This window comes from Zonotrichia leucophrys, chromosome 2 (genome assembly GCF_028769735.1).
Source record: "Zonotrichia leucophrys gambelii isolate GWCS_2022_RI chromosome 2, RI_Zleu_2.0, whole genome shotgun sequence".
Classification (NCBI taxonomy): Eukaryota; Metazoa; Chordata; class Aves; order Passeriformes; family Passerellidae; genus Zonotrichia; species Zonotrichia leucophrys.
Genome location: NC_088171.1, coordinates 111,082,925 through 111,098,113, shown reverse-complemented (window position 1 = coordinate 111,098,113; position 15,189 = coordinate 111,082,925). Strand labels below are relative to the sequence as shown.

Below are 15,189 nucleotides of genomic sequence, written 5' to 3'. Positions count from 1 at the left end.
GCCCCTGAGATCATGTGAGACCCAAATAACATCTGCTTCCAAAAGTCCTGTTGCACACCGTCGTGTGCGGTGTAATCCAGAATATCCACTGATCATTTTGAATAATATTGGAGGGAGGTTCCCCCTGTGTTAACTTGCATTCTCTTTTTCTTAAATATGTAAATCATTACGCTGCTCATAAATTATACACAGCAGAGTTTTTAATACTTAAATTTTTGGCAATAATTTATTTTGGAATCCATTAATTTTTAAACAGGAAGATCAGAACAATTTCAGAAAACACAGTTCCCATTTAACTTAAAATAGCTGTGTAACTCATCATGCCCAAAGAAAGTACCAAAAAATCTAACAAGCTCTTTAAACCAGAGGGAAATCAAGCAACTGACTGCAAGTGAGTGCTATGAGTAATTAAATAATTACTTTTAAAAAGCAAAAACCTTGTTCAAGTTCTATTCCTCCTGAATTCTTAATGAGTGACATTTAAAAATCCCATGGTACTGCTTTGCAAACTTCCTCAGAAAGTTTTGGAAATGATTTAAATCAAATCATTAACATTCATGGGATCTCTCTAATCCTAAATATCGTATGGAAGACATCAGAGAGTCATTGACACTGAGTATGCTCTGGGTTGCATGACCTCAGGACAACATGCCAGTGTCTTGAAACATGCCTCAGTTACAGAGTGCCAATGAGATCAAGCCATGTTTTAATCATGTTCCCAAGTTGTGCTAGAGACCCAAGCTCTGCAAGGCTGCCGACTGGGAAAAAACCAAAACCACCAACGTGGAAACATGCTTTGGCTTCTCAGGTACACTGGGCTGAAGAGGAATGCTGGCACCAAATGCTCCAACAGGGCCCTATAAGGCAGATTTTAGCAATAAGCATGGAGGAAGTTATAGGTTACTATGGGCAGTGAACAAAATACATGTTCTGAGGCATGGAAACACAAATCCTACACAGCTAACACCCAGAATAAAATCTGAAAATGCCAAACCACATGCTTTCTTTATAATACAGCCATTTATTAAAAGCAAGGAAAAAACAACCCTGCATTCAATCCTTGATCCTTGCATACAAATCCTCAAAGACAGAAGGTCTGCATGCACTGGAGGCATGATAATTTGCAAGTTTATAATTCTACCAAGAATTTTCAAATACAGGAAGTGGGGAGAGTCTGTATCTCCTTAATCTCACAGAATCACAGAAGTATAGCTAAGTCAAAAATTATACCTTGCTCCAAGCCACATTTTCCTTTCTATCCATTTACCATTTCCTTGACGTTATATAGCTTGTAGACATGGTGTTATTTCTTTTTAATTCATATGCAAGCTTTCTATAATCCCCTGCCTGACTCTTATTTTGAATATACTCTCATGTAACACTCTAACAGTCATGAAAAGCCCTGCAACACATACACTTGGTATTCCTCAGAGATGAAAAACAGCCTTACTAAAGAAAATTCAGCTATAAGCTGCTTAGTCAGAATTCTTTCTAAGAAACCACTGTGTATTCCTTAAAAAACAGCATGACTCTTAAGAAACAACAAATGTCATACTTCATATGAAACTCCTGTTCCCCAAACCTATGGGTTTTGCACATGGGATCCTATGACATTACATCCTCTCAACTGTTCTCTATAATATTTAATTCATGTATCAAATGAAATGCTCTCTCTAAAGCCAATCTAAAGGGAATGCACTGTGCCTTCTATTAAAACCATGGTTTATATATTTCATGTTCAGGTAAAACAATTTTGCAGGAAATCAAACCCAGAGTCCAAAAACTGACAATACGACACACATCTAAACTGAAAAGAATTGTATTGAGATGCTTGGAAGATTTTCCCTGTTCAATTCTCAAAACTAAATTGCCAGAGGAGCTGCAGACTGAAGCAAGACTCTCCAGGGCTGCACCCATCCATAACCTGGCTGTCTTGGCACATCACTACCACAGCAGGCATTCAGAGAGCTCAGGGGACACTGCACTTTGCTCGGCCTACTTAGCAGAGACAAAAACCACATCTAAGACTTCCAAAGAATACAAATACTTTATGACTAAGCCAACCTCTTCCTTTGCTGCTCCTCATCCTAGCAGCTCTGTCCCTCTAAGTGGAAATTGAGAAACAGGCTGGTATTGCTACAGTATGTGTATTATTAAAGCTACTTCTCCACAGCAATGAGGAAAAGGAGGTCGGATTGCTTTTTCTGTCACTGTAACTACTGTCACATCAAGCTTCAGATATGTTCTGAAAAAAGCCTTTAGTAAAGGCAGAATGTCACATTATTCCTTCTTGCTTAAGCTCTGAATGTCAAAAATTATTGCTAGGTTGGCTGCAAAATGTGAGCACCCGTGAGGTCTCTCAGCCAGGTACTGAACACCAGCATATGCCATATCTAGGTTGCTCCTACCTCCTACAAGTAACTCCTTTGAGCTTTTAATTCAAATATAACATCCCCCCTGCTTTCCCTCTCCCACGTTTTTTGGCCCCACATTTAGCTTTTTCTGGCATTTTGATTGCTCCTTATTAACAAAAATGAGCAAGAACTGAATAGTCATAAAACAGCATGACTAATGTTAATGCTTTTTTCTAAAAAAGAAGAAAATGTCCATACAATTTTACAGTAGATAATAAAAATTCAGTTACGGCAGCTCTGCAGATCCCTGTTAATGCTGTGAAATGCTTCATAGCTGTGAAGAGTTTCCCACATATTCCTTCCCTTTGAAGTCCTGGAGAAATGCTCATATTTTATGGAAACAAGCATTAATCTGCATGAAAGCCGCCAATGGTTCAAGGGACATCAGCCAAGGAATGCCAGAATGAATGAGTTAGACTGGCCATTCTCAAACTGCAGTCCATACCATGCTTGCTTGCTGGTGCTCTGCCTGCTCGTTGGCTCATCATTTGTGCTATTGTTCCCTCAGTATCTCTCTTCAAAGCTATGCTAGAAATAGGCTAAATAAAATATGTGCACATTTAATAAATTTCTTTGAGTTTACACAGTAAACTATATTAAATGCAGAAAGATTCACAAACCTGCTTGTCCATCTGTCTTCCATCTCTACACATGGATGCTCTGCACATGAGAAATGGACTATGCAGTCTCAAATGGGAAGAGCCTGTTAAGATTACTGCGCTCTAGTGTCTGCAAAAATCTATCAGTGTTTAGATTCATCAGTTCAGAGAGTAAAGTCCTCCTGAACACAGGAAGCACTGTGCTAGAATGCTTCTTTAGATAAGGAGCTACTAAAGCCCCTTCTGGATTGTAAAGCACATGAATGTAAAAACAGGAATGTGTAAGCATCAAGTTCGACTACCAAACCAAATGGAGAAATTCAAATTAACACTTTCACCCATAAAGACAAGAATGTAGAAGCATCAGGTAGCAATAACAATCAATACAATCCAGGAAATTCTAAAGGAAGAAAAGATTTAATTTTATACAGAATGGAGTAAGAGCTGCAATGAGTTGACCCTTTTTCAGTCCTTCCCTTGAGGTGTGTCCCAAAATCCTCTCTGTAGGTCACAGAAAAAGTTGTATAAGAAGCTGTGTAATGAAATGGGACAGTGGATTTGTGACGGTTCCCATGCTTTTCCCCTTCTTGCCCCACCCAGCTGAACTCTCTCTATCTGATCTTCTTACATAATTTTAACTCATTTTATTCTGCTTAGTCAATACTTTCTTCAATCACTTCTCCCCTGTTTTCAGAAACAGTTTTGGTGAAGTTTTTTATGTCTTGGTTGGTTTTTTGTTGGGTGGGTTTTTGTGTAAGCCCACACACATTTAACTTGATTGAGAACTTACTTCAAAAGGTTCCTTTCAACTATTTATGAGCATTTAAATAGCTACATAGGAACAGGTCAATAACTTGTCTACTATGCTTCCTGTTTCAAACAATAGCAAACTTTGGGTATTTTAGGATGCAAACGTCCATTTCCTTCTATGTTTCTATCTCCTTCAGTGTGTGCATGCATGTATCTATCTGAATCTATCTATAGCTACTCCCTGTGAGAATTCTGTCTTTATATATACCGAAATAAAATACTTAGGCTAACTTCCTGACATGTAAATATAACAACAGCTAGAGATAACACTTCAATTTCAAGTTTAATAACAGTTAAAAAAATAATTTCCCATGGTCTAGGTCTTAATTTGTTCAGATTATATCAGTTGCTTACATTGACTCTATCCTGCACTTTTTCAACCTCATTTTTATGGTTGCTGTGCAAGGCTGCAAGTATGGTACTCCACTTCTGCAGCTGAAAATTGTTTGTTTTTTTTTTTAAATTTTGAAGGATAGGCTATGAGACAATCAGCCTGAAAGGGTTACTTGTATCTTTTAGGGAACATCTCTGATACAGAAAATTTACCCAGAATGATAGGTAAAATCAAATATATTAATATAAGACCCCATTTATTTTTTTTGTCTAGATCAAGAAATAGGTGAAGTCTGGTCATGTGGTTCCTCTTCCATGTGCTTTGAGCACTGTCTTCATAAGATAAGATAATACCTTCATAAAATATTCCCAGCATGTTAGTTGTCTGGAATTAGCAATCTAAGTTAGATCTCCTCCACCACAAACTCACTCCTCCTCCACCAAGCATCTTCAAATGTAAAAATCACAGTTGGAAATCAGAAAGAAATCATTCCCCAGGGGCATGTATATTCACAGTGAAACAGCAGCCTTTTTCTGTGTCATTTCTAGCCATCATCTACTTACAGACCCTTTTGTTTAACACCCATCTTCTGGTTGCAACTCTGATTAACCAAAATGTCTGAAGTATTCAAACTATTACCCTTTTTTCAGGGCTCATTACCAAATATAACAGTAACTCAGATTTAAAGAGAAAGAGGCAGACTTTGAAAGCTCTAAAGCCCTCACAGCAACTAAAGCCTCATTTCCTCAAATCCATGTTTTTTCTTCAGTCTTTTTCTTGTGCTTTTTTCCTGCAAGCATCAGCAGGGATTTGAGAAACCTCAGGAAGGAAAAGGAGCTGGAGAATTTTGTTCATCTAGGGTGTTGGTTCTCTATTTATCTCTTCCTCAGTTATGTCCACTCTCCATTTGAAAAGATACCACCCCAGGGGCTTAAAAACACTAAAATTTATCACTGTATTCTTTGCTTGCTTGGCCAACCTTTTTATTACTTCTATGTATCTCCTGCTACATTTGTCCCATTCACCTCTGCCTTTGTTATGCTTTCCTAAGGTACCTTATCTTCCCATGATTAACACAAACGTAAAAATGCTTCCTGTGCACATACATTAGTCTCTTTTTTCAGAGTAACTGGTTTCTGTCAAAGTTAAAAGTTATCTATTTTCAACAAATCAGACTTTTAAAGTGGTTTTAAAATAAACATTTATAGAGCATACTGGGCTTTCTTACCTGAACAGAGTTGTTCAACTTTTGTGTAGTTTAAAGCTAATATATCATTAACCCATGCAATGATGTCATGTCTGCTCATAGTCTCCTGGGTTATAGAGGTAGAGTACACGTTGACCGCCATTCCCCAACTAGGAAAAAAAGAGAGACAAAAGAGATTTTTGACATTTTGGTAATTGTTTTCTAAATACAATGAATATATGCTTCCTGTTCAAAAGAGGGAAAGAAAACTCAAAACCCTCTCTTTGTTTATTGAGAAAGGAGGGGTGATTTTTATTCTTTGATGATAAGAAACCTCCTCAATGTCCTCTTGGAACCTATGAATGTATTTCTCTGGCTGTCACTGTGAACTTAAAGAACATACAAACCTATGGTACTTTGCTTCATGCCAACAAAGTAGAAAAAAACCCAGACTCAGACCAAAAGATGCACAGACAGGATCAGAGACCCAAGATTTTGTCACATTGTGCTGCATCAATATAGTGATGCAACATCTGCAAGTTTTTTGCCACTGCAGGATGATCAGGCTTCCTAAACCAACTCTTAATTTTAGGTAACTTCTAAATGATGAAGGAGCTGTACTATTACTGGTTTCTTACTGGGACAGGGCCCTTTTGGATCATCAATTCAGTTCCTGACAGTCACAGAGTGAATATCAAATAATCTCTGTTATCAGTGCACCAACATCTATCTGGAAAGCAACTGAGATTTGCACCCTCAGCCGTGTGGTTGGAAAGCTGCCGTGGAGCCTGATTCTTCTCAAACATTAGGAACATTTCCTCTCAGCTTAAACCCATTTGTTCTTCTGCCAACATTATCCTCCAGCCCTAATTGCTTTTTCTTCCCCAGAGTGGATTTGCTAATGCTTTAGAGACAGCACTCAGTGTCTGTCCCAAAGCCCAGGTAGTCTAGATTAAACAAATCAATGTGAGTCTCTTATATCAAGTAAGACTTTGACTGACTGGCCATGCCAGCAGTCCTCCTCAAACAGACAGTTTCAAGCAGTGTTCCGATAACATTTCACTGAGACCTTGGTAAATGGCACTCTGTGCTTGAAGTTTTCACAGCTACATCACCATAGATAGATTCTTCTAGTTAGCAAAGGTCCCTCCCTGGAAGCTGGCAATTCATAGTAACTTTTATCATCTTCCCAGGTACAGACCAGAAACACATACTACTGAACATTGCTCCGTGTTATCCTACCCTAGTCACATCTTTCTGTTGCAAGATGTTGCAAAGAGAAAACACCAGCACACTCAAGTTTATCTCATCAGCAGTTTCAAAGAGCAGAACCAAGTTGATGGAGAGAGTAAGTAATGTTCCCGTGAGTAACGGACTGCAGAAAGTCCACCAGAAGCAATCCAGGTGTGAAGTGTCTCAGAAATGACCAAAGAGTCAAAATTGAATGATTATTCTTGGTTTGCTGGGGACTGCACACCTTTGTTTCTCATGGCAATCTGCAGCTAACACTTATCTGTCTAGCTCTGTTGCCAGTCCTTCCATCTCAGCTTTGGACCTCAACTTTCTCAGTCAATGCAAGAGAGCACGAGAGCACGATGCCCTCTGTAGGATCCCAGGTCTGCATGGACTATTTTCATTGAGAATTTGCAGTGATGTAACCCTCTGAAGCCTGATAGATAATTCTATAAGGAGAAGACTGCAGTTAACTCCACCCATAGCTATGTGTGCTAACTAGGTGGGGCAACCTAGGTAAAATGTGAAATGGGAAAAACCTACCAGCACAAAACTTGACTTGGTAACATGTAAGTGTATTAGTACATAACACAGAGAATAAATTTAAATACAAGATTACAAAGTTCATAATACAGGTCACTTTTTTTCTAGGAAACAAATCTCACAAACAGAAGGTTGTTCAAGTTGTTCCCTTCTACTGACATTAAGACACGAGGCATAAAGTCCTCAAATTTGCTTTAAAAGGAATTAAAGAAAAAAGAGAGTGAGAGAGAAAATAGGGTTGAAGAATTCATGCTCCAATAGTCAAGCACCCACTGCCAGAAATTCATTCAGAACCAGGCTGCCTGCCTATCCACTGTGTACAGGCAGCTCTGGAGCACGGAGGGAATCAGCCCGTGCTCAGCCTGCTCCGCTCTTCCCGCGGGCTCGCATGCAGCACAGCCAGCCATGTGAACACAGCCCTGCATTCACTGGAAGAGTTAGCAAAGGTCACTTTCTTGGCATGCACTCTAAGTGCTTGGACTGAATCGAGTGCTAGGAACAAAGTTTTAGAAACAGGGAGTGCCCTTTTACTCTTAAAACTACACCATAATGGCTAACCATAAAAGCTTAGCTTCAACATCAGGGTGGAAGGCACTGAGCAGGCAAACAACCCCTTTGATACTAATGGCATCTGAAGTTTGAAACACATGGGTTTTATTTTATTATTTTTAGCCTTTTTATATAGATAAAAAACTAACAGAAAGATAGTACCACTGTCACCATTAAACTAATATGTTAAATATTGTATGTAAGATCAGCTTATTTGTATGAAATAACAGCTTAATAATGAATTTAATATTCACTTAGAATTATTAGTGAGCCTAATAATCAACTGACACTTCAATACAGAGGAGTCCACTGAATTCTACAGCAACTAAAGATATTTAGATGAGAAGATCTGAAATAAAGCTACTCTGATCTGTAATTGCCACTACTTCAAGAACATTTTAATTGGCCTCTGAGGCCATGCAGAGCTCAGAAAAACCATCATCTACCACCAGTGAAAAGGGAAAGTTTACTTTGTTAAAAAGATCAAGAAAATACACACACACACAGAGAAAGGAAGTAGAACTTCCTTCATCACCTTTTTCCACAAAGAACTGCAAAGAGAAATACCCATCCTTCTGCAACCCACAGGGGAGCAAACAACATCCTCTGCTGCATTGCACGGGGTGGGGAATTCTACTGCAGGAAACTGAGTAAATGAATAACCTTGAGTTTTACAACGCTACCCTGAAGGATACCTGTAATACAACTTATGCTACATCTGTGAATTAATTATTATAGTCTAAGGGTCAAAGCAAAGTTCAGACTATTTACTAGAGACGAGTTGAAGCGATTAGAGACAAGAGCTTCAGATTTGTACACAAGCATGCACAATGGTGTATGAGTACAGTTGTAAGCAAAGGCAAAACGAATCAGAATTTTTGTTAAAACACTCAATAACATGCTGCTGCCATTCATTCTTAAGTGCTTTGTTAACATATCTGTGAATATTCCACAGCTGCTTCTCTTGAAAGAGTTCACCCTCTCTTTGCATCTCTTGTTCCCCACCCTCCTACTGGTTACGTTCTAAATAAATTCAGCTGGGAAAGGTTTCCTTTACAGTAAGCATGTTCTAATTTGGTGCTCAGATACACACATATCCTGTTTGCCACACAGAGAGAACTTAAACAAAACAAAAAAGAAGGAAAAAAAAAGAACAAGCAGATGTAGGTAGTGCAGATACCATGCTCAGCAACAGTCAAGAACCTCTGCGCTCAACATCTACAGCTGGGCTGGGGTTTTCTGCAGGACTGAGTTCCCAAAGCGCTGCAGTACTCTGAAAAATGTGATCCATCTTCAAAACACATTAATAAACATGTGTAAGCTGATGCAAGAGAACATCTGGACAGGTGGAGATACACAGCCCATACTCTGAACAGCCAAGTAGTTAACAACTTGATTTTATGTTGTAATACACTACTTCTTTCCAATAACATTATTTACATTTTCAACTTGTTAGGCTTTCACTTGTTTACACTGAAGGCTCTGAATCATATGATTGCAATGAGGCTTACACAAGCCTGAAAACCAGTATCTACCTGGTGTCTTCAGAATTCCATAGAGGTGCCTGGTGATTCCATAGCAACTGAAAGCAGACTGAAGGTAGGACATCACACCTCCCACTTCAGGAGGGACAGGGGGGACATTAAAAACCTCTGGCTCTTACAGTGCTGCCTAAGCACAAAGAACTCTCCCTTGTTTGACTTCAAGCCCTAAGAGAGTCTTCCCATATTAGTCTATGCCATTTCAGAAAAACAATTTCCACATGCACAACTACACATCACAGACATGAGTTCAGAGGATTAGACAGGTGCTGAAAATCATGTACATGCTTAAGCAGTTTCCCCAGTTAGAAATATACTGGCTTGGCATGCCTGATGGTAAACATTACACCCAAAAGCCTATTAATTTTTTAAGGCATTTTATGCAGCATTGGATATTGAGATATTGGGTATTTTCCACTACTCTTGCTACAGATAACTGCAGTTGCTACAAGGTATTATCCAGCTGTTCTTAAGGACAGTTTTGCAAGAAGCACATTTACTTTATTTTTCCAGGGATAAACTAACAGTTGTTGACAGCAGAAGCTGTATCACAACAAACCAGCAATAATGACAAGACTAGAAGCATTACAGCACTGGATCTATTTGTAGTGTAAAAGCTCACCACACTTGCCATCATCTCTGAACTTGCAAGGCCTTCACATTTCTGCAGAATAGGAAAGGCTGGAAGGGACCACTGCAGTCCAACCTCCCTGCCCAAGCAGGGCCACCTAGAGCACATTACTCAGCATTGTGGCCAGATGGTTTTTGATTAGCTCCAGAGGAGGAGACACTACAACTTCTCTGGGGAACCTGTTTCAGTGCTCACTCACCCTTACAGTAAAGAATTTCTTCCTTGTGTGCAGGTGGAACCCCATGTGTTACAATTTCTGCCCACTGCCTCTCATTTAGTACAAGTAGACATATTTGTATTAAATAGTAGTGCAAAGAGACAAACAGATATTAAGTTTTTAAATGCAGTGGAAGGTCTGTGTGACAGTACAGAGAGACCTTCTGGAAGCTGGCACCTGATAAGATACTGCCAATAAAACAAAAGATCTCACACCAAAAATTACTAAAGCAGGAGGTAACAGCAGAAAGGCAAAGATGAAGCTGAATGAGACTGCTGCAGCTGCTGGTGAAAAGGCTTTCTAGATTAAAGCTACTGCAAAAACAAAGAAATCCCTGAAGGAAGAAACCTGCCAGATTTAGTGGATAAATCCCTGTACAAGGAAAATTCATCCTTTTATACCATCCTGAAATGACAACTGATTTGCAGCTGGACCTTGCCTGTTTCTTGAACACTCCCTGCACACAGCTGCAGGCACAGCCATTAGAGACCAGTTGTGTCCGAGGTTGTCTGTACAGAAAGGAGTCGGGCAGACAGAAAATCAACACAAAAAGCTCCTGTGCAGTGCTGACAACACTGTTCTTACTCTCCCCTCTTGACTTATGCCGTACTTCTGCAGCAAATACCGTGGCATCAGAGTGCTGCCACTGCAGTGATATTTGCAGCAGGCAACACAAAGGCTCTATCTAGCCAGAAACCGAATCAGACAAGATTAATCACAATGAGGTACTGCCATGGGAAAAAAAAAAAAAAAGAATAAAAGAATCCTGTGATTATAATACTGTGAGAAAGTCATGTTTTTAAATGCTGAATGTCAAATCTCTTTTGCACTGTTCCCATGTTACTAAATAGCCCTGAAATGCTAAAAATATTTTTATTTTCTGTATATCTCACTCACTTCTGAATGCCATTTTACATTTACCACATGGATCTGACTTAACCTAAAATGATTTGTGAAGTACTCTACAAAGTCTAGACGAAACTGAGGCAATCCATGTACATTTTATGGCTTGAATATTGCTGGATTATCACTGAACATAGACAACAGCATATTTTCTATTGTTCTCATTGCACTTCCCTGTTTAAATGCAAGTGAAATCAGAGTAATAAGAGATATACTCTGATTGGATTAGGGCATTTTTTTTTAATTAGAGGCTTCCTGCCAATGCTGCGATGTTCTGACCTACATAAATGTTTACGATGGGTCTAAAGGACTGCTTTAGACCCAAATGTGAGTACCTTTTATAAAGGCTCCTGGTAATTCTGGTTTGGCTTTAGAAATGGCTTTAGAAAACTTACCAACCCCCAAAAAATTTATTTGTGAAGCAGAAAAATACTGATTCTTTTTCAGATATTCAGTTTCCTCAAATGTGAAAAACACAAGCAGAAGTATTCCAATAATATGCACAACTAGAGCCAAATCCTCTGATATGGCCTAATAACTAGCCATGCATTACACTGAATATTGCATAGCATTTAGTAATTGTTAGAAATTTATTCACTAACCAGTTATTAAACTGGGGTAGTTCACAAAAACGAAAAGAACAGTTTCAAATTCCAGGACAATTATTTAGTGCTTTGAAGATTTCAGGGCACCTAAAGGTCCCCCTGAGAAGGACAAACCACATTCACTGACTCACATCTGCCAGTCATGTTTGCATTCACTTGAATCTGCCAGTTGTATTGCCATATCATAAGACATCTACATTCTCACTCCTGCTGCCACTGAAACTGTGGCAATGAAACAGCAATGTCATGTCTCTACATGACAAAATTCCTTTTTATTTCAGGGTTCACCTTTGCCACCACAAGTACAATGCAACAGTAACACCTAACCACAGAATATCTTTGTTACGGCTGAAAGTATTTGCATGCTCTGAAAGGTTCCTTATCAATTTCTATGATGTTAATTTAAAAAAAAAAAAGAATTCTTGACAAAGGACAGAGGTTCAAGAAAGGCAGACATCAATAGCCTTACACAAAATGGAAGCAATTCAGAGCCTCTAGCCACCACCATTTCCACCCAGGTATATTCACTCTGGTTAGAAATGAGCCACAGTAGTGCACAGCACTCTCAAACCACACCTTAGAGCAGTTGAACAAAGCAACAGTAATGCTTTCTGTTGAATAGACAGGCACTATTTAACATGGTGTAAGGACACAAAAATTTCAGTACAAAAAGAATGTGACTACAAATTAAGAAGGCATTTTATTAATGATGAACAACAAAAATCCTTTGAGGTAGGCTGAATGAGAGGAACCTAACCATGGCAAGGCTGCAATGCTAAAAAACTTCATTGCCTTTACTTACAGTCACTACCCTCCCCCTGCCAAGGCTTTCAACTCTAAGATCTTAAGCTTGAATCGCTGCTCTGATGCCCTGAAGTAAGATATTCAACCTGTCAAATTTTCACAATAGACGCTGGCAACTAGTCTACCTTTCACAATAGACAAGGGGATTGTGAAGGGGGAAAAAATAAAAAAGGTTGATTCAAAGGAAAATAATTCTCAGACTTATACAATAAACTCAAGTCAATTAGAAACACCTAGATTTTGGAAAACTGAAGATGTGTATGACCATTTTGTAACTAGAAAACTTGTAGAAAGCTGCTATGTAAACCAGCTTTTAATCTTCTATTAAACAAAGTCTCTATTCACCCAGACACTAGCAGGAATTTCAATTCTCCCTTTTTTCATTTTTTTCCCTTATGGATAATAACAGGTTACCAAGCAAACATGCAGACATTGCTGAAGGATTTCCAAGAGATCAAAAATGTGCCATAAAGCAAGGTAACATCAGTGCTGATCACTGAAGAAAGGATGCCTTGAGAGGCAGCCCATGCAAGCAAACCTCAGTTCCTAGCCTAAGCAGTGAAAATAACAGGGGAACCATAATTATTTTGCTCCCACGAGTTGATGGATGAGTAGTTTCACTTTCAGAGAGGAGATTTCTTTAGCAAATGCAGACTTAGGGGAAAATGAACACAGCGGTGGAGGAGAGCTTGTCCCCAAACCCACTGGCCCATGTGAGTGCAGGAGGTGAACTACCAGGCGAAACACGGCGGACAGAGCCAGCCACCCCAGCAGCCCCCAAGGAACACCTGCCTGTGAGTGGGAAGGGCTAGGGACAGGCAGAAAGGCAGATTAGGAGCAGCAGCAGCGCTGGGCACTGGGACTGCGGGGCAGTGTGTCAGAGCAGAGCCCAGCAGGACAGCAGCCACGCTGCAGCAGCTCTGGCAGCTCCCGCCTCCTGCCATTTCCACCTTTTAAGTCCAGACAACGCTGTGGGAAGGCTTGGGAGTTTCAGCAGGGATGGGATCCAGCTAGAGACAGATGAAGTCACCAAATGAATTTAGTTTTGACCTATCCGGGGTTTCGCTGCCCCCCTCCTCCTCTCTGGCATGTATACATTCCGAGGTGAAAGGCTAAAGTAACACGCTGATTTACTCCAAGCATAACCTCATGGCAAATGAGATTTTGTAATACTATACAGCCCTCCTGACAGGGGGCCTGAGCAGCCTCCAGCGCCTCACAAGCCTGCAGAGCCAGGCAAGAGAGGCAGTGAGTCAGCAGGAGACAGGCACTGAACATCCACAGCTTTCCGAAGAGGACAAGTCTGGGAAAAAGAGAAAACAGGAGGATTCAACAAGGGGGAATGCAATGCCTTTCTCCTAATACATGGCTGCTGTTTTCTAACAAGAGACTGCAGTGCACTTAAAAAACCCTGTTGTCCAAGGCAGGGGAAGCTAAGGAGCAGAGCACTCCCATGGGAAACCTCTGGCACCAGCTAAGGAGGGACTGCAGTACCGCTTTCCCACTCACAAATGATGCACTATGATACAGAGCACAAGGATTTGGTCATGCATCAACTCTTCTCTCTCCTACATTAAAAACCAGTGCAGATATGCACTGATTTATGCATTGCAACATTTATTCTAACCTTAAGGTTAGAATAATACATAGGTATATATAACATATATGTTAGAATCACAGGATATCACGAGTTGGAAAGTGCCCACCAAGGGTCATTGAGTCCAACTCTCTATTCTTGCAGAAAACAAGGCCCTTTTTAAGTGGCCTTCTAAGGCCATGCTCACTTTGAAAGTTCCTGGAGTGATACCAAGTAAAGGACAAGAAACAGCACAGCAACCACTCATGCAGCTATGCCAGGACCTGTGGGCAAAGGTTCTGGAGCACAGCACAACAGAGCTGCTGAGGTTCCTGGAGTGAGCCAGTTCCACTCCATCCCTGAACAAGTCATCCTGGCAGGAAGGTGAATAAGACAACATTTATTTTAAGCCCTGAAGCTGTAAACAAGCATGTGACAACAGATGAAGCAACAGGCAACCATGCTAGCTGCTTTCACTGGTGCATCACCCTCTAAAACATGCCTGAGTATTTTTGTAATGAAAATATTAAGCTTTAGTACGGTTGCCCAGACTTCTCACTGCTATCACAGCTCTGCTGCCATTTGGGAAAGGAGAAGCACCAGGCTTTCTGCTGGGAATGCAGGACCAAGCTCCAGACAACACCTGTGACACAAACCAGCTGAAAGTCCCCTGCCAGCACTGCCTCTGCAAACCACTGCACCAACAGGCTGCAGAGCTTTTTACAAGGCTCTGAGGCTCTCTCCCTCTTCTCCCTCAACCACTGGTGAAAGCTAGACTAAAAATAATAATAATGATAATAATAAATCTTGGAGTTCTGACATCTCCGATGTTGATGATATAGGCCCAAATAAATACCCCTGTCATTGGCTTATTACAAGCTCCCTACTCCCTACAAACATTTCTAATATTATACAGACTGCAAGTGTTAAGACTACCAGCCCACAACACTTAAATTTGGTTTTGGATACCAAAGTAACTTGACCTCTTCCCTTGTTCTCATGAGTTAACACTATAACAGACAAAGAAGCACTCTTAAATTATTCTGGTGTCCAACATACTACTGGTAAATGACATATCTTAAGAATTAATCCGACCAAGTACTATCTAGAACAGGGCTGAACTTCTAAGCGCAATTGCTTAACTGCTAAATTAATTTTGGAGCAACTAAAACTAGAATTCACTAATCCTTCATGAAGTAAATTGCCCTGTAGGAACATTCTAGCTCAGCCATCTGTGATTTATG

At 40.1% G+C, this 15,189-nt stretch overlaps 1 protein-coding gene across 5 annotated transcripts in view; it reads right to left on the bottom strand.

Moving 5' to 3' along the window:
* The window catches only part of MAPRE2 (microtubule associated protein RP/EB family member 2), a 71,902-nt gene that overhangs the window by 32,270 nt on the left and 24,443 nt on the right, over positions 1 to 15,189 (bottom strand). For 4 of the 5 annotated variants that reach the window (XM_064706066.1, XM_064706068.1, XM_064706065.1 and 1 more), the window contains exon 2: positions 5,386 to 5,513. The exons of the other annotated variant lie outside the window; for it this stretch is intronic. In XM_064706066.1, coding sequence (XP_064562136.1) covers positions 5,386 to 5,506 — 121 coding nt within the window. In that variant the 5' untranslated portion in view covers positions 5,507 to 5,513. The remainder of the gene's footprint in view (positions 1 to 5,385; positions 5,514 to 15,189) is intronic. 5 annotated transcript variants of the gene reach the window in all.